We start from the raw sequence: 25,409 nt of genomic DNA on the forward strand, positions 1-25,409 counted from the left end.
AGAGCACACGTGTGTGCAATACTGAACCAACTGCACACTTACACAAGCATGTATCATCATCATCATAAGTTTTATCCCAACAATTTTGTGTCACTTTTCAAAAAGAAAAAAAGAAAACCATAGGGGGCCGGCTCTACCCAGGCATATATTCATGAACGAAAATTAATAAATGTTCAATAAGGTTAATAATCAGAAGCAAGTATGTTCAAGCAAGACAAATTCAATGCAGATAATAGTTTTTTTTTTTTTTTTGAATTATAACAAGCTTTTCCCTTTCACTGTTACCTTCCAATCCACGCTCTTGACAGGGATGGAGAAAGAGCTCGTGAAATAAGCCTAGATGTTGTTGGTCTGGCATTGATTGATAAAAAACGAACCAACTGTGCTGAACTCAGCAAACCCTAAAAATCAATTCCAATATTTAAACCTTGAGCACGTTAGTGAATGCAAACAATAAATGAAAGATACCATTTCACAAGCTTGCCGTAGTCCACCAGGTAAATCTGCCATGGTCTTGTACCACTCATTAAAGACAGCATCAATAAATTTCCTATCAAAAAACTGTCAGGAATAATTAATGGCTTTAGAAATGATGAAATTCCTAGAGAAACCATCTTCATTTCTAAGAAGAATGAATTATCTAAATAAATAAGGATGGGCATAAACTGGATACCTCCTTTATAACAATCCTCCTTCTAAACCATCCACCTTCATCTCCTTCATCTCCATCATCAAAGTCATCAAAGTAGTCATCATCATCACCATCATCATCACCCCCATCTCCCCCTCCATGAAAATTTTTCTTTCCAATATCTCCACCTCCACCACCGGTCGCTAACTGCAAAACGCCAAAATATTGACCAAATGATTAAGTTATAACTCCAAAGAACAAAATTAGAAAGATTTAAAGATGCAAAAAAATGTCTGGTGAAACATCGTGACATCTATTCAAAAAGAACTAAACAAACCTAGAAAAATATAGACAAGAAAAAAATTATATAGACGCGGGGAATCCAAGGGATCATTGGGAAAGATAGCAAACATTACAGAATAGGAGGTAAATGCCAAATAAATTATCACAATGGAGTATTTAAAACAAGTAAATAAAAACCAGTGATGACATCGAAGAACATATTATGATGGAAACACCTAAAAAGAAAAACGAAAATCCACATATTTCTAGCTTGAACAGAGCTAAAACCGGGTAAAAGTAAACTGGGTACATTACTGTGAAACCTAGTTGGGGAACTGAATTCAAGAGTTTTTATTTAGCGTTCCTACTATTTTTTGCATTTGACCTAGCTTACAAAATCTCTTTGAAAACTCTGGTCATGTTATGTGTGATCTATTCTTTTTCCTTTTTATTCCCTTTATATTGATTCTCTCCTTAAGTTTCGTTTCCCTACATTGTTTGTGCACCCGCCGGACTCCACATTTGTACGAAAACATCTTGGCCTATCATCTATGTTCTTTACTTGAACAGATGTTAAATGCATTTCAAATTTTTTTAAACGTTAGCAAACATTGAAATTTTTCAGCAAGTCAGGTGCTAATATCATCAATGAGATGAAAACAACAACAACAACAACAAAGCCTTAATCCCACTACGTGGGGTCGGCTACATAAATCCTTTTTCTCAATTAAAGGATTCATGTCATGATTTTTTTTCCGACAAGTTTTACGCTGGCTGTCGACTATTTAACGCAACCCTCCACTTTTCACATTTGAGCTTGAGACCGACAACGACAGTATTAAATCAATGAGATGAAATGAGCAGAAAATCTCTTCCCATTTTCCTTGGACAAGGAGAAAACCTGTGAATAGAACTATGCATATATTCAACCTATATATAGAACTATGCATATATTCTAAGTTCTATTTTAAGTTTAACATATCCAACATAGACTAGTTACAAATATAGAATAAATATTTACATGAAGACAATGTAAGCATATCCTACACATGTAATTACTAATACTAGGTTTCATTTCGTAATGTTTTGTAGTCAAGCTGCTTTTACAAAATAAAGTGATTGCTAATCTTACGAAGCCAACAGAGTTTTCTAAACAAGGGTGTTGCCCGCACATGTAATAAAAGGCTCTTTTTTTTTGCATAGGTGCCGTGATATGCTATGTTTTAAAACCAAAACGAAAGATAAGCATAACCAAATAAAGAGGAAAATAAATATGTTTAAGAAAATCCTGCCTTCATGTGCTCTCGTATTTCTATCGCTTTGTTTTTTGTGATACTAACTGAACACCTCACACATAAAACCAAGCACGTATTTCCACACAATTAGCATCAACATCATCATCAGCAGACAAAATCGCCTTATTCTAATTTGTCAACTATTTTAAGTCGGGTCCCATGCACTTTAGCATAATGAACATACCATACTTGTCTAATGATATAATTTATCACCAATTAATTGATGATGGAACCATACGTAAAAGTGTCAAAAAAAATCCATCTTACATTCTGATTTCTATGACACAATCTCTATTCAAGTCATACTAATTGCCCAAAACTCTATTCCAAAGTTATAATAGCAGACTGGAAATTGCAATGTTTTCATAATAACTGAATTGAAAATTGAATTAGAGAAATTCTGGAGCATTTATAAAACTATCAATCATGAGTCTAGTTTTAATTATAAATATAACTCTAGGCATATGAAAATCAACATTGGCATGACAAATTTTCAAATTCATATTCAACTTTTGTGTGATGTTAAATGTGGAACATTTAAGTGTGTTTAGTGTCAAGGACAACTTATGGAGGAAACTTTTCTCTTTGTACCATCATGAGATATAGATCTTTAGTAACTTTTATTATTTTTTTTATCTGGATACTTTGTAATTGATTTTTACAATATGAAATTTTGTCAAATCCGCTAAAATTTATTGTCTTTTTATGCATAAGTCTTGATAGTTGCATGAGTGTTTTTTTCACTCAGATTTCTTGCAAAAATTTAGATTTTGATGATCTTTAAATAATTGAACAGATTTTATGTCTGTTTAGAAATTGCAAAGAAGACATAATAATCTAAACTAAGGTCTAGAGCCTTTTTGGAGTGGCAGCGAGTTCTGTAAATGTAGATGTGTGTGAAAAAATAATTTTTGATAGCTACTTGAGGTTTTATAATTTTTCAAAATAAAAAAAAATAGCAAATCTAAATCTCAAAAGCAACTTCTCTACAAAAATTTTTAAAATGTAGAAAGCAATAGGAGCCAAACGGATGTGTGACAACGATGTGAAAAGTCAAAGAATAAGAAAACTGCCCCAATAGACTCTTAATGGGTTAAAAAATTTTGAATTTTTTATGTGTTTGTTAGTGCATCCCATCTTGAATTTGATCTAGGTGGCACCTTAATTGAGACAGGAAATAAAAAAACAAGTAAACGGTCAACCAAAGATTCACAAAGAAAGAAATTTCTTATTAAAATAAAAAGAAAATTCTAATTTAGTGTATATTAAGGAAAAATTTATTAAAAAAAGAAGTATGATGGAGCATACATTAAGTAGAATTAAAAAGAAATTTGTAAAGTGATGAAAGAGTTTTCTGTTACAACAGCAATACATCAAGGATCAATACTAAGTGCATATGTTTTTATGTCGATCATAGATATTTATATAAAGTGTTGGAGTTTAGAATAATACGAAATAATATATTGATATGAAATGGGGGTACAAATAACCCTTGCATGAATCCTTAAATAAGAAAAACAATAAAAAAAGAAACACGAAAAGAAAGATATAACACATATATCTCCAATTAATCAATTCATATTAATTACTTAAAGATAAAGGAAACAACATAAAGTATAAAATAGAAAAAGAAACCTCTAATTCAAGGAAATAAATTTAATCCTCATACCGTCTAACAAGAATAAATTATTTCTTGATATAACTTCTAACACTCCCCCTCAAGTTGAAATATGATTGAAAACTATGTTCAAATTGGATTTGAAAACATCAAACAATATGCGAGAAAGATTCTTTGTGCGGTAGAGCTTGAAATTTTTATCCCATACTTGGCAATCAACCACAAGGATATTTAGTTGATTGCGGCAGTCTTTGACTGCAACTTTTGCAATTTTTGTAGATAGATGGAAGGCTTTTATATTTAATGTTGCAGGGAATTGTACAACAAAATGGAAAAGCTGCAGGGTACGACATGTAAAAAATAGAAAAGCTCCGCAGTTAGGCCTTACTGCAGGAAAAGCTTCGGAGGAGGGCATGATGCAAGAAAAAAAATCTGATGAGGGTGTGATGTTGGAAAAAGTTTCGGAGGAGGGTCTGATGCAGGAAAAAGCTCCGGAGGAGGGTCTGTTGCAGGAAGATTTCAGGCGGAGAACCTATTGCAGAAAAATGCTCCAGAGGAGGGCCTGTTGCAGGAAGATTTCAAGCAGAGAACCTACTGCAGAAAAAGCACCGAAGGAGGGTCTGATGCAGAAAAAAATTTCAGAGGAAAGTCTGATGTAGAAAAAGGCTTCGGAAGAAGACCTGCTGCAGGAAGAATTCCAGTGGAGGACCTGCTGCAAGAAAAACATGGAAGAGGATCTGTTACAGGAAAAGACTCCGGAGGAGGTCATGCTGCAGAAAGAATTCTGAAGGAGGGCCCGCTCCAGAAAAAGCTCTGGAGGAGGGTCTACTGCAAGAAAAGCTCCAAAAGATCTGCTACCAAAAAAATTTTGAAAAAGAGTCTGCTGCAGGAAGAGCTCCAGAGGGGGGTCTGCTGTAGTAAGAACACTGAATGAGGGTCTGCAATGAGAAGGGCTAGCAACAGGATACTTTCAGCTGCAGGTAGAGTTCTGGTGGCAAATGAAAAAAACAAAGGACTTGTATAAAGTTTTTCGGCAGCAGGGAAGAGACCGACGGAGAAAAGCATGCAGGTCGGCTGTTGGGATTCCATTCAAGGATATATTCAGTCTCGCCTCTAAAATAACCTTCCTCAAATCGTTTTGAAAGCAAACCAAATATGAACTCATTTGTAACAAGCTTACATTCGTTTCCACAATTCATGCATATGAAATGACGGAGGACACCGTAGACGTGGTTGCTTGAATATGCGGCCTGCAGGAAGGTGTCGGTAAGGTCTACAGGGAAGTTTTCTAGTTAGCAGAGATGATTTACGACTGTTAGGAACCCGCAAGGAGAGACCCGACAATCTTGGGAGGAGGTCCAGCATGCAAGAGTAGGTCCGACGGCCGGTAGGTATGCAGGGAAGGGGTCCAAGTGCCTGAAATCTATAGGGGAAAATCTGCAGAGGGAGTGTCGGCGGCAAGAGACTGCAAATAGGCGCCTCGGTGGTGGTCCTGGAAGGAGAACGAGAAAGAGGACCGACGACTAGAAAATCCTGCAAGAAGAATCAGTGGCTAAAATCTATAGAATGTCAGCAGGGAAAATAGCTCCTAGTGCAGTTCTGCTGCAACGAGAAAATCAGGATTTGCACTAGAAAAATAAATTCCGTCGGCGGGCCGAAATTTCCACTAGAGAGAAAATATTGGGATTTCTACCAAAAAGAAAAAGAAATAAATCTTATTCTTTGGATTAAACGCAATCGCAGAAATCCAGTTCTCTGGATCGAGATTTATACTAGAGAAAAATCCCACTTTATGGAGCCTGACAGAGTCACACTCGGCTTAGCAGATCGGGAAGGGATAGAATCGTGTGAAATCGCAACAAAAAAGGAGGCAATGTTGCAGAGGGCCTGCAAGGATTGACTCCGGCAGCAAGGGCCTACAGACAGGCTTGCGACCTGGAATGAGAGAAAAAGCAGAAGTCGTCGTTTTAAGAGACAGTCTCGGTCGCGGTAGCTGAAGCAAGAGAAGAGGGCCCCTCCCTTCCATGGGAATGGCAGGAAGGGAGTCTGATGGCTCTTGAAAGAGAACCCGCGGAAGAGGTAGGGAATTTGGCTCTGATACCATGTTAAAATTCAAAATAATGCAAAATAATATTTTATTGATATGAAACGAGGGTATAAATAACTCTTACATGAACCTTAAAATAGAAAAGACAATAGAAAGAAATTAACAGGAAAGAAAAGATATAATACATATATCTCCAATTAATTAATCTATATTAATTACTTTAAAATAAAAGAAACAACATAAAGCATAAAACAGGAAAGGAAATAACTCTAATCCAACGAAATAAATTTAATCCTCATAACTTTTAATAGAAATAAATTATTTTCTAATATAACTTCAAACATAAAGGATACTAAAAGTGAATTATCTTAATGCATGTTTTTACAACAAATAATTTAATTACAAATGATAAGACATCTATTAAAAAATTATTAAATTAATGGATTGATTTAGAAGATAGATGAGTAGAAAAAATGATGAATGCATGATACGTAAACTTAGTGATACGACATTAATAAGTGCCAATCAAAATCATTAAAAGATAAAGTAATACCTAGGAGTGATAGTTTTGAGTACTTTAGATTCATTGTAAAGGAAAAGTGTGAGTATAAATGAGAAGGTAACTTCAAGAGTAAAATTTGAAATGTTAGAAGTGTCTCAAATGTATTATGCAACAAGGCATTACCATGGAGACTTAAATGTAAGTTTTAAAAATTTCCAATCATGTTGGTGTAATGGATCCCGATTTGTGTGTACGTGAGTTACACAAGCAACTTACCTAACACGGGAGAAAATAAAAAAAGTTAAGGGAAAAGCTAGAAAAATACACTATCAAGCTCAAATGAATAATGAGTACAAAAGAAAGTATAATAAGAAAAATCCACTATCTGGCGCAAATTAATAGCAATTTTTAAGCCATAATGCACAAAAAAAAGTATAATTATGACTCTCCCTACAACCCCATATCTATAATATGAGCTACATATGCATGAAAAAGCACAAATAAAACTACAAAAGACATATAGCCTTAGCGAGAACTCCAATTCCAACTAGTTGTCGAGCATTCGATTTGAGGATATTGTAGGCTCCACTAGTAGAACTCATCTAGTAGCTCTCAAAACCTACATGATCATTTGGGTTGAGTTGATCCGATGATTTCAACATTAGCGTCGACGAGTTCTTCAATGTTATGGTGGATGACCCTTTACTTAAACTCAGCTACTGAGTTTATCTATATTGTTGCGAGCAAGTGTAAACTTATATGATGAGTTCTCTTTGAATTCGATTGTGAGGTTCACCATAAGCTCCTCATAGTTAATCCATCTCGATTGGTGTGTCAATTTACATCGAAGTTGGTTGATGTGTCCAAGTCTTAGCTGAAAAATCCGTCATGAGCTCAGCTTATGGGCTCATTCCAAACATAGCTTTGGTTAGGTCACTCTATCTTGAATTTGCAAGTTCTTGTTGACCTAACTAGGTGAATCTTCAGTGTACAGTATGCACTCAAGTAATGGATTAAAAAAAAAAGAAACTAATAACTAAGGGTGCGTTTAGGGCAGCTTGTGCTTATTCAGATAAACAGCTTATCCTGAAACGCGGCTCACGGGTGGCCCACAGGGTTCAACCCGCGGTCTGCGTTTAGTGTAAAAACCCAACAGCAATTTCAGATAAGATGTCAAAACGTGTTTTCCAAACGGTAGGGCGACGAGCTGCCCCAAACGGGCCCTAAGTTAAGATTCTTGAAGTAGATGTGCGATGAAGATTAGAATAATAGATATAGGAATTATTATGCTAAAGAAATGATTGGAATAAAACATATTGAATATAAGGTAGTTAAAAATAAGCTTAAGTGTTAGCATGCATAATAAACAACAAAAAATGCACCCATTCAACAGGTTGAAAAAATTAATATCAAAAGATTATAAAGGAGAGGGGATGGACTTCCAAAATATGAATGGAGGTTACTCAAAAAATATTTTGTACCTCATTTACCACTCGATAATGTTGAAATAAAACTAAGGATTCATAAAGTTTAGCAAAAATAGCGGATTAGCCTAATGATGGTAATGATGATGATGATAATTGATTTGCACAAAAAAACAACAATATTACAAAGAGATATAATTAATGTGAAAAGTAATATGAAAAAAAAATCTTACAAAAAGTTGGCCGATATATTAAAAAAAAACATAAATTAGTTTAGCACAACATGCAACACTCACTATTAATTAATGTATAAGAACACATATAGTAATGATGATGATGACAATCATCACCAGAATAAGCATACATGTTAACAATACTAAAGCACTTTTACATGCAAACAAGCTAACTCATTATACTTTAATAATCTTTCCTTTATGCATAACGGACACTTGGTAGCAAAAGCCTATCCAATTTCATCACATCATACTTTTCATCTCCCATAGTCAAGGTGTAAATTCTTTTAAGTTGAATCCTTTAATGCAAATTTCTATTCGTACTTGCAAGATTCAAACAATAAAGAAGATTTACCTGTGTCAACACAATTCATCTCAAATTCTGATTTCCGCCACACTCATCTATTTAACACAACTTAATTGCCCTATACTCTAGTCATAGAAAGTTCTAGAGAAAAATAGAAATAATGGATGTTACATTCATCTCACAAGATATTCTGATGCTGGTTTTGCTTTTTCTTGCTTCCTTCCTTCTTCATTGTATGATAAATGAACTGCTAGTATGCAACTCTTTCTTAAATTTTGTGCATAGTTAATGCACTCACAATAGCTAATTGAAAAACATAATCAAAGTATTACTAAAGTGTTTAAATACATTAGGTGAAGCCCTTAGGCTAGAAAAATGCTTGATATCTACCTTAATTAAAGATTTTAAAATTCAAAACAGAAACTTTAACTGAAATAGTCAAGTTCTACAAACAGTCAAGTTTTCTCCCATAACATTTTTAAAATTTCTCAAATTATGAACTTTATTTTTTGGCTCTTTCACTCAGAGTGCAAAACTAAGCATTTACCGCAAAATTATCTTTGTAGCCAGTATTAAGCTTTCCTTTTATCGAGACTAGTTTCACTACGTAGGTACCAGGCTCTTCCAAAAAAAAGCAGCTTCATTTTTAGGGCCCATCAGTAGCTTTAAAATTAGAGAACAGAGGTCAAAATGTGACACAAAACTTATTATGTGAAGCAGCTTGATTCGCTGCCCCTCTAAAGAAAATTTATGAAGTTAATACTAATTTTTAAAAAAAAAATTTCTATCTGTTGGCAACATTAAACATCTTAGATGGTTTGGTCACATTAAACGACTTCTTAGATGGTTTGTTCACATTCAAGGTTGACCATTGATGATCTGGTTAGAAGGGTAGATGTTTTAGATTTGAGTTATGTTAAAAAAGGTAGAGGTAGACCTAAAAAGACTTCGGCATGTTGTATAAAAAATGATCTTAATTAGAAAGAATTAAATGAAAATATGACACTCAAGAGAACATGATAGAGAAAAAGGATTCATGTAACCGGCCGCACTAAGTGGGATAAAGGTTTGTTATTATTGTTATTGTTTGTTCTTTGTTGGCAACATAAATGCATAAATTGCAAAAAATTAATATGGTTCTGTCTAGAGATGTGAAAGGATATGATATATGTCATAATCACAAAAATAATTCAATAGTAATTTTTCCCCCTATAATTAGATTTCTCAATATAAATAGTATAATTTAATATATTTTTCTTATGTAGTCTAGGCAATCTAGTAATCCCCCTCCCCCCAACTTCCCGATATTTTTTTCTTGCCCGGTACTTAGGAAAAATAAAACATTTAATGATCTTGCCCACCTTAAATAATAATGCAAGTTCAACCACTTCCAACACAACTTAAAAGGGATGGAAACCTATTGGTGCTTGGTATTGAGCATTTTCTCCTTGGAGACATCAATGATAAGTTTAACGGTCACCATGAGACCCTATCATCTCTCGCCTGTCTGGTTTCTAAACATCATAAGTTAAATAATTCAAAATTGCAAGTGCAGCATGAAAATACCATGATGATTCCACCATTTCAAATTACAGAACCTTAAAATGAGCAATCTCCAAAAAAAAAGATCTTTTTTCCCTCAAAAAGGGCAGGTGTTATGATTAAATAACTACACATACCAAATAGATGCAAAATCTAACTATCCTATTTCCCAAAATTCACGCAGACACAGAAAGAAATCATCTTTTGTGTTTTTCCAATTAGATGACAGGCTTAAAAGTCAGTTAGTTGTTTAAGAACGCAGTAGCCTTCTAGGATATGAACTCAGTTAGTCATACATACAACGGAACACACAAACTAGCACCACGCCCAAACTATATTGGAATGCTTGTCAATATAATCATAAAATCAAATAATTTAATAGTAAACGGACTGCTGGCTTCTTCAACAGAACATGCCTGCCAGAAAGCATCCCCAAGTCCTTCCTACGTTAAATCTGAATAAAAAAAAAATACTACAATTTCCAGCCCAATGCCCCCAACCACAACCTAACTAGGGCTACAACGAAGATTGTTACTTCAAACAATCGTTTGAAGAAGAATTACGTAACCTCTCCTTCCACAAAACAAGCAAAAAAATGACAAACCCAAACCCAACATTAAACGCATTAGCATCAACCAGAATCGAACGCGTGAACAAAAAAAAATGAAAAGAGCTGCACTCACTTCGGGACTCGACTTAGTAGTCTTTTGAGAGAGATCCAGCTTGGACTTCTCTAAAGTAACCGCACCATGTGCACCATACTCTTTCTTCATCGTCGTGGAAAGCATCGCCCCGGCCGCAGAAGAGGAGGGTTCAACATCCGGCGAGGCGGCGAAGCAACGCTCGAGTGCATCGAGGAAACCGGAGTCAGAGGCGGCGGGAGCGCTCTCGAGCGTTGAAGAGGAAGCCACGACATAGCAGCAGAGCTTCCTCTTGACGAAGGATAGCGACAGGGTGCTACCAGCAGCAGATGCCACGATATGGCGAAAGGGCTTCCTGCGGGAGAGAGCGGCGGTAGGTATCCGGACGGAAACGCGGCGGCGACCGATGCTGTCAGAGCAGTGGCAGGCGAAGAGAGGACGAGGGGAAGTTGGGGACTGGAAGAGGGCAGAACTCGAAGCCATGGCTTCCTCCCCCGTGCTAGGCTGCTACGGAAGCTGGCTCCCTGGTTTGGGATTTTGCTTTCTTCCTATTTCCTAATCCCAGACGGGACCGTCACGGCCCTATCGCTATTCAATGGGGGAGAGAAGGGTTGGGCGAAGTTCGCGGCTACGGGTTTGGGTTCTCGAGACACGATTGCAACCCGATCCGATTGATTAGAATGACGGATCGGATTGATTCGTAGGGTCAAGGTTTTGAAAAACCGGATCAAGAATCAAATTGTAAGAAGAAAAGATTCAAAGTTTATTGATTTGAGCTATATTTTTCGAGAGAGCAGCTCTCTCTTTCTCTCTCCCTGTAACTCTTCTCTCTCTCTCTCTCTCTCTCTCTATGAATTTTTGGCTGACATATAAATTTAAGGATGTTTTACTTTTTTTGGGGTGTGTGGCCCGTGATCTCGTGACCTCGTGACCTGTAAAATTAATGGATGTAATTTGAGTTTAGAAAATAAACACCACGTGGCCCCCTAAGAATGGCAAAATAAATAAATATATATATAGATATATATATATATATAATTCATAGTTTTCAAAAGAAAAAAACTAGTTCTCTGATTTGTCGGTTGAGTTCAACAGATTCCAGATAATTCAACGACAGAAACGGTATATATGGCAACCTATAAATTCATGGATGTTTTTGTTTTCTTTGAGGTGGGGTGTGTGGCCCGTGACCTGTAACATCAATAGATTTATTTTGAGTTGGGAAAATAAATGGCATGTAACCTTAAAAATGACTACTAAAAAATAAAAAAATAATATTCATGGGTTTTAAAAGAGAAAACTAATTCATCGATTTACAGGTTGAGTCGGCGGTTTGATAGATTCTCGGTAGTTTAATGGTATTAACGGTCCTTTACGCATTTCAAACCGAATCAGCCACCGTTCCATGGTAAAACAATCTGATTTGGTCCAATTATCTAAATAGTGTTTAGGGCTCCATGGTTTCTTATGTTAACATGTTATATGGAAAAACAATTGTGTTATGTGTATGAGGGCGTGTTAAGTTCACACGCCACGTTATTCCGTTATTTTTATCAGCCTTAGTGGTACTATTCATGAAAAAGTAGACGCAAAAATAAGTTTTCACGAACTCTATTTTATATGTGTGATCCGTGATTTTGGTGTTTTCTCCCATGACTCTCCCCGCATTACCCTTCCCATATTTTTGAACTCTCGCTTCACTGCTTCAATGCTCCTCTCGTTCTGATGTGTGTTGCCCTTTAAGGCATCGAAAGATAAATCAAGTTTTTTTATTTCTTCTCGTTCTCCTTCTCATTTGGGAATAAATCAAGTTTTTTTTTTATTTCTTCTCGTTCTCCTTCTCATTTGGGTTCAAATGCATTTGCTAAATTGCTTAAGGCTTAGCTCCTCCCACTTGATCGCTCTCACCTTCAATTATGTTGTTTTATGGGGCTTATGCTGAGTATCTTATTTTCTTTACATTTATACTATAAAGCTTTTGTTCTACGGGTTTATACTGAGTAATTTGTATTATTTGGATTGTTGAGTACCCCATGCTATTAGGTTTTAGTGTGAGAAACTTATATTCTTCATTTTTTATGCTAAGCTACTTCATTGTTTTGGGTTTATGCTGAGAAGTCAGTCTTCATTCGGTTTGTTGTTTTTTGAGTTCACCATGCAAAGTTGGTCTTTAGTTCTTTGGGTCTATTGTCATATTATCTAGCAGATTTAAGCTGCGAAGATTATGCACTCTATGTTTATGCCGAGTGCCTTCTTTTCTTTTTGTTTACCATAACTACCTTTTGTGTTCGTCTAAGTTTATAATTGCTCGGGAACTTATGGCATTCGGGTTTATGTTGTATTTATGATGAATACCTCGTGTTTGAATTTTATGCGCATGGATAGTGTGAATTTAATATTTCATAAAAAGGATATAGAAATTTTGTCAAATAGGTTATTAGCTCTGATTACTTATTAATTTTCAATAGAGAGTGAAGCGAAAGAAACAAAAAATTTGTTGTGAGATTGCTATGATCATTAGAAAAATCTGTTTTTTTTTCTGATTAATCTCGTTGGACATCGTGATTGCATGGAAATAAAACTCGCAAAAATCAATACTTTCTTATTAATCTCGTTGGACATCATGATTGCATGGAAATAAAACTCGCAAAAATCAATACTACTCTTTGAGATCCAATCAAAGATTTATTTTTGGAAAGATTTATGTGCATACACTCCATTTCTATGTATTCATACATAAATCAAGTTACCAAACTCTACCATTACATGAGAAGCAAGAAGAAATTATAGTCAAATAAAATAGTGGCTTTAGTTAGAAATTTTTGGTTGATAGTAAATATGACTTGAGCATTTATGACAAGTGATCTTTTATGTTGTTCAAATGCAATTCATTAATAAATGTCACCAAGGGATGGGTTAGCCGCCATGATTCACGCACTTTGTTTTATGCTCGAAGAGTTGTAATTTGATTTGAAAAATGTGTAGGTTGAGATCGAGAATGTTAAACTTACATGCAAAAAATTTCTAAATATTGGTCGGCATACTGATAATGAGATATTAAAGCAACATGTTCAAGCATATATAACTTTTTAAACTATATATCTGAGTATCATTCAAAATATACAGTGGACTTGTATGAGAGGTTGAATCTCTAGACTTTTTTTATTTTAATAGATAAACTAACCAATAGGTTTAAGCATACAACAAAGTATATACTAATTGTCTTAGTTGATTGTTAAAATTACTCTCATGCCACCCTTATTCACCCTTTATAAGACAATATATATAAAGTGATGCTTAGAATCATGTAAACTATACTTGATTTCTAGAACTTGCAAAATGCCAACAAAAATTTTTTGTGAGATGGGAATCTACTGTGAAATCATCCGGGATGTCCTCCCAGTAGTTCTCAAATTCATTTATCACCAATATATGATGAAGTCTTCCATATTTTTTTAATACTATTCACTAATAAGAGATCTAGGTGTTTGATATATAAATACATCAAAATTGTCTTGTATGCTCAAAATTCTCTGTTTAAGCCCTTTATAATTTCTTACCATACTATGCATTAATATGACATTTAGGCGTTTAATATGTAAATACATCAAAGTTGCGTGGTATGTCTTAAATTATCTATTTAAAGCATCCATATTTTCTTAAAATACTATGCAATAATGTGACATTTAGGTGTTAGACATGCAAATACATTGGAATTGTGTGGTAATTCTGAATTTTTTTTATCAAGCCATCAATATGTTATTACAATACTATGAAATGTAAATACAACAAAATTGTGTGGTATGCCGAAAGTATTTGTTTAAACCCTCCATATTTTGTCATAATATTATGCAATAATGTGACATTTAGTTGTTAGATATGTAAATACATCAAAACTGTTTGTTATGCTCCTAATTTTTTGTTTAAGGCCTCAAAATTTTCTTACAATATGATACAACGACATTTTGGTTTTTGAAATGTAAATACAACAGAATTGTGTGGTATGTCCAAAAAATAAATGTATGATCATATTTGATTCCATGTTTCACAACTGAGTATTCTAAGTAACATCAAAGGCTTGACAAAGCAAACAACAAACAATTAAGAAGACACAACACCTCAAAACTCTAAAGTCTCATAGATGACATCCCACGAAACTATCATACGCAAAATCATCTAGAATCAAAGCAAAAATAAGTTCACTTGAAGCCAAACGATGGCCATAGGGAAAATAAGCTCAACATGTGTAGAGAGAATGAGAGAGAAAGATAGCCTTCAAATACTCACATGCAGCGAGCCAGAAAAATCAAAGAACACTCTAGAGAAAACGAACTACATCCACACAGAAAATACATCGAAACAAAAATCATGAAGCCTTACGAAGATTTATTAGGAATATGACATGTCATATTTAAAATAGAAAAGAGATAAAATCTTAAATAAATTATAACAAAATCAAGGAACACATCCAACAATGATGCGAGGCAAGAAATCACATTCCGTAAATCTACATGGCCTGCCCCCAAATAGCCGGACGGTAAATCCACCGTCTCGAATGAGACCAAAAGTTTTGTTGATTGATCTAAGGGGATATCTGGTAGCCGCTTTTAAGCATGATTTATGTTAAATCCGACCAAACAACAAGTCTGTTTTGCCTCCGTTTTGCTTCAAATAAGGGATTTGATAAATTCCGCTTGGATTTACGGGATTTAGAGAAGTTGAAGCTTGTGGGAAAAAAAAAAATATTTAGTAAGTGTTATTAAAATTGCCAAACAATTTTTATTAAATAATTTTAAAAATTTAACCCCTTCGGACTTTCATAAATATCTACTTAGCAATTAAACAGCCCCAAAGTTCCAAAGCCTTTTTCGGTGCTTGGTTTCTTTGCCGAGTTTCTGCACTTATTGCCAAGCAAACCCCAAAGATAAGAGAGTTAAGCCTCAAATGGCTGCTACAGTCCCCATACATAAGCTCCGTTAACTCCCGAAAGAAATCGGCCCCAACATTTACTCCCGAAGAGAAGGCACGAGCCCACGCCCTCCTTCGCTGCCCAACCGCGCAACTCTCCGGTATTTATATTCCTCAACTTATCAATGGTGATTTTCTCGCTTGGTTTCTGTTCCCCGCCGTAAGTCCATTCCCCCAAAAATGCAATCTTTCAGTTGCTTCTTTCCGAAAGGGCCGTTCTTGGCTGCGCCCTACTTAGATTCCGACCTAGTTCGCCCCCATATTTCCTGGATGAGTAATAAGAGATGTGGCCATGGCGATTCCTCTGGAATTTTTAACAGTCCAAGGATACCAATCCTAAGTTCGAAACAAGGGTTGCTCTCCAGCTACGGGAAGCCGGCCTACTATGCTCCAAAGAAGCGATCTTTCTGCATGCCTTCGGCTTTCTCTCTGGCCTTACTTCATGATCCTCAGGGGAGTGAAAATAAGATTGAGGACGTAGAAAGTGATTACATACTTGATTCTCCAGTGCGCAAAGAGGAAAATTTTCAGCACGATAGGGTTGAATTTGTTCAAAATGAAAGGGTGGATGTGCGAGCACTAGCTGAGAAATTATGGGATGCAAAAACTGTTGCTGATGCTGATGGAGTCTTGAAGGATTTCGAGACTCTCCCTCTTCCTGTCTATTCTTCAATTATTAGAGGCTTTGGTTTAGATAAAAGAGTGGATCCTGCTTTTGCAGTTTTTGAGTGGCTGAAGATGAAAGGACAAGATCCAAGTTGCTCTATAACCCCCAATTTGTTCATCTATAACAGCCTTCTAGGTGCACTGAAACATGCTTCACAGTTTGAGAAGATTTTTGAGGTAATGGAAGAGATGAAGTCACAAGGAATTGTTCCAAATATTGTAACTTTTAATACTTTGATGTCAGCTTATATTGATCAAGGAGAGCCTCAGAAGGCCCTCGAAGTTCTGGATGAGATTAAGCGAAATGGATTATCTCCATCTCCTGCCACTTACTCTTCAGTTTTGCTCATCTGTAGAAAGATGAATGATCCAATTGGTGCTGTTGGATACTTTGTCAAGTTCAGAGAGGAATATGAGAAGGGTTTTATGTCAAAAGATCCTAATAATGACTGGGAAACCGAATTTACCAAGCTCGAAAACTTCACAATTCGTATATTTTATCTTGTTATGCGGCAGCATCTCGTAAATGAAGAGAATGCAGTCACCCATGTCTTCAAGCTTTTGACTGAGATGGACAAGGTGAGTTTAAGGCCTGGAAGAGTAGAATATGAGCGGCTTATTTGGGCATGCACCCGTGAAGACCATTATACTGTGGCTAGAGAGCTCTATCAGAGGATAAGAGAGATGGAGAGTGATATAAGTTTATCTGTATGCAACCATGTAATATGGTTGATGGGTAAGGCTAGGAAATGGTGGGCAGCTCTTGAAATCTATGAGGATTTGTTGGATAAGGGACCTGAACCCAATACTCTATCCCATGAGTTGATCATCTCCCACTTCAACATACTGCTCAACGCAGCTAAAAAGAAGGGGATTTGGAGATGGGGTGTTAGATTAATCAACAAAATGCTTGATAAAGGGCTGAAGCCAGGAATTAGAGAATGGAATGCAGTTCTTGTTGCTTGCTCCAAAGCATCAGAAACTTCTGCTGCTGTGCAGATTTTTAAGAGGATGGTTGAGCATGGTGAGAGACCCACTGTGCTTTCTTATGGAGCATTACTAAGCGCCTTGGAGAAGGGTAAGCTATACGACGAAGCCCTTCATGTGTGGGAGCATATGTGCAAGGTGGGGGTTAAGCCTAACCTGCATGCTTACACAATTCTCAATTCCATCTACATCGGCAATGGAATGCCCGAGATGGTGGATTCTATCATGAAGGAGATGAGATTAGCAAAGCTTGAGCCAAAGATTGTTACTTTCAATGCTATTATTACTGGATTTGCTAGAAAGAGGTTGAGTGGGGCTGCTCTTGAGTGGTTCCATAGGATGAAGGTTCAAAACATCAAACCGAATGAGATTACTTATGAGATGTTGATAGAAGCTCTTTCGCGAGATGAAAAACCGAGGCTTGCATATGAAATGTATTTGAGGGCTGTAAATGAGGGTCTGAATCTTTCGGCAAAGGCATACGATGCGGTTTTAGAATCATCTCGGGCTTGTGATACAAACATAGATATGAATGCATTGGGAGAGCGGCCTCACGTGAAGAAGAAAATTGTAAGAATTCGAAAAAATTTGTCGGATTTCTGTGACATGGCAGATCTCCCTAGGAGTAGTAAACCATTTGATAAGACAGAAATTTTTAGTTCAGAAATACAAGGAAGATAATATACGACGGACTTTGTATGCTTCTACCTCCTAGAGCTATTTTTGCAATTCTAATGTTTGTTTGGTATGTTTCTACAGAAAATGGTCTTGATGTGTTGATTAATTATAATATAATTGAATTAAATTTTAACATTCTAAATTCCTGATGCCTGAATTTTTAGAAGTCAATAAAATAATTTCAATTTCTATGTGTTATCCTTAAGGTTGACCTTTTTGAATCCTCTTATTTACCCATGAGTTAATGCTATTATGAACAAGTCTTTTTGCTTTTCTTCTACACACTATCCAACACTTACCATTTTGCCTATATATTACATACATAAAACTTTCCTATTATTTCCTTTTTTAGTTACCGTTGTACATTCCTAACCAATTTAATCGAACTTTTGTCTATGTTATTTTAATAGGTGACACTCCAACATTTCTCTAATATAGCCATTGCAATTTTAATGTCATGAAATTTATTGTCTACCATATGTATTATGATTGATTTGATAATGAGTTGATGATAACATTTAGTGTTATTTAATGATTTTTTTTAAGTGATTTTCATTTTAATTATTTAAGTGGCAACCATGGAGATTATGAGCTTCTGCACTATTTTTAATATTATAATATGTTTATATGAATAATTATATTTTATTATATTTTGATTGTTAATATGCTTTTAAAATGCGTGGTTGTTCATTAGGCGCAAGCCATTGTTAATTATACTTAAAGTTGATTGATAGTTTTTTTTTTTTGTGTAAACTTTATTTTTGATTAAAACTTTATTTTTGATTAAAAATTTAAAGAACATGTTTATTATAGCTAATTGTGCTTAGGTTTTCAATTTTATGAGTTCTGGACTTATAGTCATTGATTTTAAGGAGTCATGTTTTATGACTATATGTGTTTGCAATATTTAAATTTTTAATTAATGATAAAATATTATTTTGTCCAAAAATGTATTTGGAACATGTTTAATTTATTGTACTCCTCTTATGTTTCAAATTCCATGATTTTAAGAATATTATTTATATTTTTTGAGTTTTTTTTAATGATTAGTGAAAGCTGAAATTGTTGTAATTTTATATTTTTTATCAACCATTGATGGTTTTCTTATAGGTTTAGAGTTATTTTTCATTGACATTTTTTATTAGCTTATTAATATTTCCAATTTTCTTTATAAAAAAGAAATATTAATTAATATAATTACATGTATATATGAAATCTTGTAAAATTCCTTGTTAGTAGTTTATGACCTTGTCAAGGTGGGCTCTTCATAGAATATATGACGAGTGTTGCATAGAGTCTTGAATCAGTATGATAATTATTAGTTTCTGTTAAATCCTGATTTGTCCGTGAATCATATCCAAGGAATAGAGCGTAAGTCAAGGGAGAGAGAGAGAGAGAGGGAGGGAGAGAGAGACAGAGAGGAATAGTAATACGTTGTGTTTTTTTCATGAAATATTATTCCTGTTTATAAGGGAGATGGTGCAATATGATGATATTACATTTTTGTCCCTGTTTTAAAGGGTTTGTGTAGGGTATTTTTAGTATTTTACATATATAAGCCCGTCGTTTGACTGCTCTCTCGCTCGGTCGGCTGAGTTAAATTAGCTTTAGATAAGTAGGACTATTTTGGTCGGCAGGACTGGTTCTGTCGGCATTGTCGGTCTACTGTTCTAGTCTTGTTGTAGACCCTTGATAATTGGTGGGGAAACTTCAGGACATACCCATTATGATTGGAGATGTTAAGAAATTGGGCATTTCTTTGGGTCGACTTCCTCGTGGTGATTAGCTCTAATGTCTTTTATCTTGTTTCTGACCGAACGATTCAAACTCAGATAATTTGGTCATCTTTCGTTGTTTGGCGGGCTTTGGCTTTTTTGGTTTTCGCTTGGATGGAAACACTCGATCGGATAAGTGCTTTTCACGTTCTTTTGTCAGTGGGACATCCCTCGTTATATTCTTCTCCTTTGACTGTTAAATTTTTGTAGAATCAACACTGATAAGTTTTTTATGTAAAGTTTCACAACTAGTTTTTTTCTTAGATTTCTTTTTGACTAATTTCGAAACACTCTTTTTGGTTGTAAATTTCGAACCAAAAGAAATAGAAAGTCCAATTAAAAACTCATACAATTGGCTCAATTTTCAGATCCGTAAGAGAAAGAAATCATCACATTCATCTGCATAATCTCCTTGAGTTATTTTTGTTGAAATATTGGTCTCCATCTATAGCTTAGATTGTTTGCTTTGCATAGTTACATTTTATCATGTGCCAATATTGGGCCTTTTTTTTGTTATATGTTAGTCCTGTCCACTATCAAAGTTTTGAAAGATTTTGAAAGTTTGTTTGTAAAAAAGACGCCAAATAACTTGAAACGAAAATATCGTTCAAGAATGATATGCCACAATATAAAATAATAGAGGAAAAACACACCACAAAATATCAAATATTAACATGATTTGGTATCAAATAGGCTTATATGCTCATTTGGTGGAAGAGAGGATTATATTCACTAAGGTACAAGTTAAACATGGTGTGCTAGTCAAGAGCATTATCATTCCTTTCTCAATTCCTAAGTACACCAACTCAAAGAAGAAAAAGAAAACACTAAGAACCTTACACAATGATACATAGTAGATACATTTTTATCATGTGAAGCTTGATTTTTGCAGAATTTTATATTTGCCCTCAGATTTTCTTGTGAATTGTCATATTTCAGCCATTTTTTTAACCATTTTTTTGAATGAAATATGCCTGTTTCTCATTATACATCAAAGTTGACTAATCTTTGTTAAAATTTAAAGCTGTTAATTCACAAATTGCGTTCTATGATGTGTTTTTTTTCGGCGCATCTCATCCTATGTTTGGTTTAGAGAACTCTAGACTTCAATAAATCCTACATTATAAGTCTATTTATGTTGCAATATTGATGTCCAGCTCAACCTTTATTCTAACTAATGGGACTGATATAAATCTCTGAAGCAGTAAAACATATTGGAAAATCAACAGCATCAGTTGATTCAAGGTATTTAATTTGCTCTGCTTAGCTGCTAATATTTTTTGATTGTTGAATTTCTTTGTGGATTTGGTTGGTTGATTTAATTTATGGCTCTTATGGTCTCTAATGCTCTCTATCATGTTTGAGTAAGCTCCTGTGGCTATGGAGAAAACTAGTTTGATGTAGAGTAGAGAACAATGCTAACAATTCTTAATATAGAGGGGTATTATTAAAACCTGGTTTATTTTTGTAATACATTTATCATAATTTTGTTAGATATATATGTTCTAAACTCAAAATTTTCCTTAACAAATATTAGTTTCTTGCGGTAGCTTGTTTGCTTTTGGTCTGTTTGGAGTAGCTTTCTGTTCGCATGGTGTTTTAGGCCGCCACCATAATTTATTTAGACAACTAATTTTTTGATATCTTTTAGAAATATATGTGGTGGAAATATGTTTTTTTTGCAATAATATTTGTTCAAATGTGATCGATGTAAGAAAGTAGTTCTTTGATTTTTTTTGGAGAATAAAATATTTCCAATTCCCATATCAATTTTTCTAAAAATTATTTTCTCCACAACAACTTTACAATTATCTTTACAAATAGTTGTGGTAACCTCAAATAGACGCTTAGGCTTGGTTTGAGAATGCCTCTGGCCTCCTTTTCGTTGCACAAATGACAAAACGACTAACAAAAATATTCTCGTCTCCTCAGGACGCGTCAACCACAAAGTTGTTTCTTTGTCATTTCAGAACGCGAGAGAGCAACGGTTTCGGCCCTGCCGCCCAACTTTCCATTGTTTTTGCCGCATCAACCTCACGAACGAGCGCCTCACAGTCGATATCCTGCAGTAAATATATAGAAACTATGGAGTGAATGTGAGCAAAACTAGAGTTTTTTGCATTAAGAGGGAAGAGAAGTGGAGAAATAAGAGTGGGAGAGGGAAAGGGTCTCACATCTTCATGTAGAGGTGGAAATGATGAGGCCATACCACACAATTCTTATGTATTTATATATCTCACACGTAAATTTTCATATTTGCACACACAACACTCAAATCTGTATTATCACATCAAAGATATTGTTATTACTATTTTCTAAAAGTGAAATATGACTTTTCATGCGCAAGTTTAAAGCATCAAAATGCTATGCTTGTAAATTTGAAAGTTGAGGTGTGGGATTTGTAAATGCATAAGAATTTTGTGCCGGGCATATAAATTTCCCTTAATATTGTTTATGACATGGAAGCTTTTTGTACATTTTTAAAAGAACATTTTAAGGAGCTGTAATAAATTAAAATGATGATGATGTTTTTATGATTTTATGTTATTAACCTCCTAGAGAATTTATATTCACTGGATGACTCCATGCTATTATTCCTGTAGTATTACTAGATCATTAAGGGTAATTATGTGTGTAATTAAATGTTAGGTTCTTTAATATATGCCAAATTTAGTTGTTGTTATTGTTCATTTTTAAAAATCCAAGGGTATTTATCCAATTTGAGAAAACAATACAAGTTTCAGACAATTAATTATTTATTTATTTTATGGATTATATTATTAGTTTACGTAGTCTTAAGGTCCGTTTGGGGCAGCTTATTTGGTGTGGTTGGTTTTTGAGAACATAATTGACATGTTTGTGTAAACTGTGTTTTGACAGTTTATGTGACTTTTTCAAAAAAATAAAAAAAAAATTATAATAACTACCGAACCTAACTTATCAGCAGATTATTTTTAATCAGCTTATCAATAATTATTTTATTCAATAAGCTACAGCTGCCCCCAAACAGACCCTTGATCTCAGATCCTCTCAATCCATGCAGAGCTTCAGAGTTTATTTGGGAAGAAACTGTGAGTTTCAAGATTTACATGCATACCACTCAATAGATATGCATTTACATATCTAAAACTTTAACTTTTGCATATATGCCCTTTCCTAAGCATGAAAAGACATATTTTCAATTTGCCACAGATAAAATAGTGATATTTTTTATATGATATAAAAGATTTGGACGGTGTAAATATAAAAAAAGCAAATTTTAGGTGTAAGATATGTAAATAGATGGGAATTGCGTGGTGGCAAAATTAAAATTTTTATGGTTTTATTAATTTAAAGATTTAATTATAGGTTCTTAAAAATCATCAGTCAAAATTATTGTTCTTGATTAAGTCAATCGCCATCAATTTCAATTTTATAAACTATCGTACTAATTAATAAAAAATAAATAAGATATAATAAAGTTTCTAAAAAGTAGATGATAACATGATTAAACTAATTAAAAACCTTATATGTTAGCTGTGCTTTAGCATTTAGCTACTAACTACATGTAAATATTAAAAATGAGACAAATTTAAAAAATACCCTTGGATGTGCGCCACATATTTAATTTAAAGCACTTAAGTATGTATTTACATGTCTAAAGTTGTAATTTTATTTTTTACATAAAGACCTCCTTACATATAGGGGTGTAAAGCTCGCTCGTGTTCGGCTCCTTTATATTTTGAGCTCAAAAAGTGTGTTCATGTTCGGCTCGTTTGTTTAGCGAGCCGAACATGAGCGACTCTTTTTGACAACACTAATCATGTAGTCATAGAATGTTAAGGATTGGGGTAAGATTTAAAACATCATTTGAATCTAATTTAATAATTTTTATTCTATTTTCTTAATTAAAACTTTTAATTGATTATAAATCTTTTTAGTCTTGTAATCAATTAATTTTTTTAAAAATACTACTCATCAAATATATATATATATAGTATTTCGAGCAAAAACGAGCCGAGCACGAGCGAACAAATGTTGGTTCATGTTGTTCGTGTTCGGCTCTTGAACTTAGCGAATGAGCCGAGCACAAGCTTCTTGATAAGCTGAACACGAGTTGTTCGCAAACAACGAGCCATTTTGATAAGCTGAACACGAGTTGTCCGCAAACAACAAGCCATTTTGACAGCCCTACTTACACATGCATGAATAGGACGCCTTGGTTGTCTGGTCATCTTCTGGGCCGTCTGAATGCTTTGAGATTCAGGCTGACAGTTGTGGCGTACACTCTTATAATTCGCTATTTTAGAACTATTTTGATTTCAATATTGTATTATATCAACCTTTTTGCTTGCCTTGTATAATTTATATTCAAGTTATTTTTTTTACTTTACAAAAGTAATATTTAAACAGTATTTGAATGTTGTTAAAATATGACACAAGATTTGAATATAGTTCAATATAAATTTTTAACAAGACTTAAATATGATTCTAACAATACTGAAGTATGGGTCAATTTGAACTTATTGAAGATAATAAACTTTAGATAGTTAATTCATGATAAAAAACAGGAGCATTTTAAATAAAATAAAATTTTAGCATATTTTTTAAAAGAAAATTAGTCACTCAAATATATACTTTTTAAAATTTTCATTATCAAAGGAAATTTATAAACAAATTATGAAGAAGCGCACACCATCAATTTCTTCGGCGAGCCTCATCCAGCATATTGTCATTCAATTTTCGCCGCAAAAACCCAGTTATAATCCCCTCAGCGCGAACCATGGAGGTCCAGCTTCTGCATTCTTCCATATGCCCAAACCGCCCCATTGTCTTCGTCGCTAACCGCCCCATTGTCTCCGTCGCTAACCGCCCGGAGGCTCATCGGCTCGCTTTTGTCCAGAGCTGTTTCTCCTCCTCTGCCGGCACCGGAAGCAGGGTCAAATGTGGAGAAAATAGCGACACTGCCATCACGCCTCCCAAGGCTACTCAGCAGAGGAAATCTTATCCTGTGTAGGATGTGATATAACGATATGTTATTTCTTAAAAAAAAAAAATTATTTTGATCATTAAAAAAGAAAACATAAGATTTATAAATATGGACAAAATTAAAAAAAAAAAAGAAAAAAAAAAGACTCATGTGGACTTTCTTTCTTCCTCTCTCTTCGACTCAATGGTAGCATGATTTAGGCATAATCTCCGCACAACATAGAGACAATGAGTGGGGCTGTCAAAACGGCTCGTTGTTCGCGAACAGCTCGTGTTCGGCTCGTTAAGAAGCTCATGTTCGGCACGTTAATTTTGTTCGATAAGTTAACGAAGCCCAAAAACAAAAAAAAAGTGTTGGTTCTTGTTTGGCTCCTTTTTTTAAACTATACTATGTGACATAAAGATGTAGGATGTGACATAACGATATGTTATTTTTTTTTAAAAAATTATTTTGATCGTTAAAAAGGAAACATAAGATTTATAAATATGGACAAAATTTAAAAAAAAAAGGAAAAAAAAAAAGACTCATGTGGTATTTCTTTCTTCCTGGTGGTATGATTTTGGCACAATCTTCACACAACACAGAAACCCTAAGTTCTAAAAAAAATTCAAGAATAACAATTTAGTTTTTATATTTATTTATATAACATTCTAATGACTACTCCAAATTAAAATACCTCAATGAAAAGATGTATTTTTTGTTGATAAATTAATTTTAATGATATTTTTTATAGAATCTAAAATAAATTAATGATATGCGTGTACAGATGTGCTTCTTTTTTAATTCAAGATTACAGTGACTTCATCTATCTCTCTCTCTCTCTCTCTCTCTCTCTCTCTCTCTC

At 34.4% G+C, this 25,409-nt stretch overlaps 2 protein-coding genes across 6 annotated transcripts in view; one reads left to right on the forward strand and one right to left on the reverse strand.

Moving 5' to 3' along the window:
• LOC110021836 (protein RETICULATA-RELATED 1, chloroplastic) overlaps positions 1-11,338 on the reverse strand; it is a 22,718-nt gene extending 11,380 nt beyond the window's left edge. Inside the window, exons 1-4 of the mRNA XM_020720498.1 lie at positions 10,565-11,338; positions 674-838; positions 469-561; positions 286-401 (exon numbers count right to left, since the gene is read on the reverse strand). Of these exons, the coding sequence (XP_020576157.1) occupies positions 286-401; positions 469-561; positions 674-838; positions 10,565-11,005 (815 nt within the window). The 5' untranslated portion in view covers positions 11,006-11,338. The remainder of the gene's footprint in view (positions 1-285; positions 402-468; positions 562-673; positions 839-10,564) is intronic.
• Positions 11,339-15,412: 4,074 nt separating this feature from the next.
• Positions 15,413-22,056, forward strand: LOC110021837 (pentatricopeptide repeat-containing protein At3g46610). Of its 5 annotated transcripts, none has more exons than XM_020720503.1 (3): positions 15,414-17,713; positions 20,754-20,841; positions 21,529-21,600. In XM_020720503.1, exons 1-2 carry the CDS (start codon positions 15,671-15,673, stop codon positions 20,772-20,774), a joined length of 2,064 nt encoding a protein of 687 aa, XP_020576162.1. In that variant the 5' UTR covers positions 15,414-15,670; the 3' UTR covers positions 20,775-20,841; positions 21,529-21,600. The 5 variants fall into 5 exon arrangements, with proteins under 5 accessions (XP_020576158.1, XP_020576162.1, XP_020576160.1 ...); XM_020720501.1 differs by having other exon boundaries at positions 15,415-17,839; XM_020720499.1 differs by lacking the exon at positions 20,754-20,841 and having other exon boundaries at positions 15,413-17,713; positions 21,529-22,056.
• Positions 22,057-25,409: the final 3,353 nt, after the last annotated feature.

This window comes from Phalaenopsis equestris, unplaced genomic scaffold (assembly GCF_001263595.1).
Source record: "Phalaenopsis equestris unplaced genomic scaffold, ASM126359v1 Scaffold000149, whole genome shotgun sequence".
Classification (NCBI taxonomy): Eukaryota; Viridiplantae; Streptophyta; class Magnoliopsida; order Asparagales; family Orchidaceae; genus Phalaenopsis; species Phalaenopsis equestris.

Bases quoted from the DNA above. Each gene is read 5' to 3' on its own strand.
- LOC110021837 (XM_020720499.1), top strand. From the start codon at position 15,671: ATGCAATCTTTCAGTTGCTTCTTTCCGAAAGGGCCGTTCTTGGCTGCG. The intron at 17,714-21,528 runs GTAAGAATTCGA...TCGTCTCCTCAG, and splicing joins CTCACGTGAAGAAGAAAATT to GACGCGTCAACCACAAAGTT.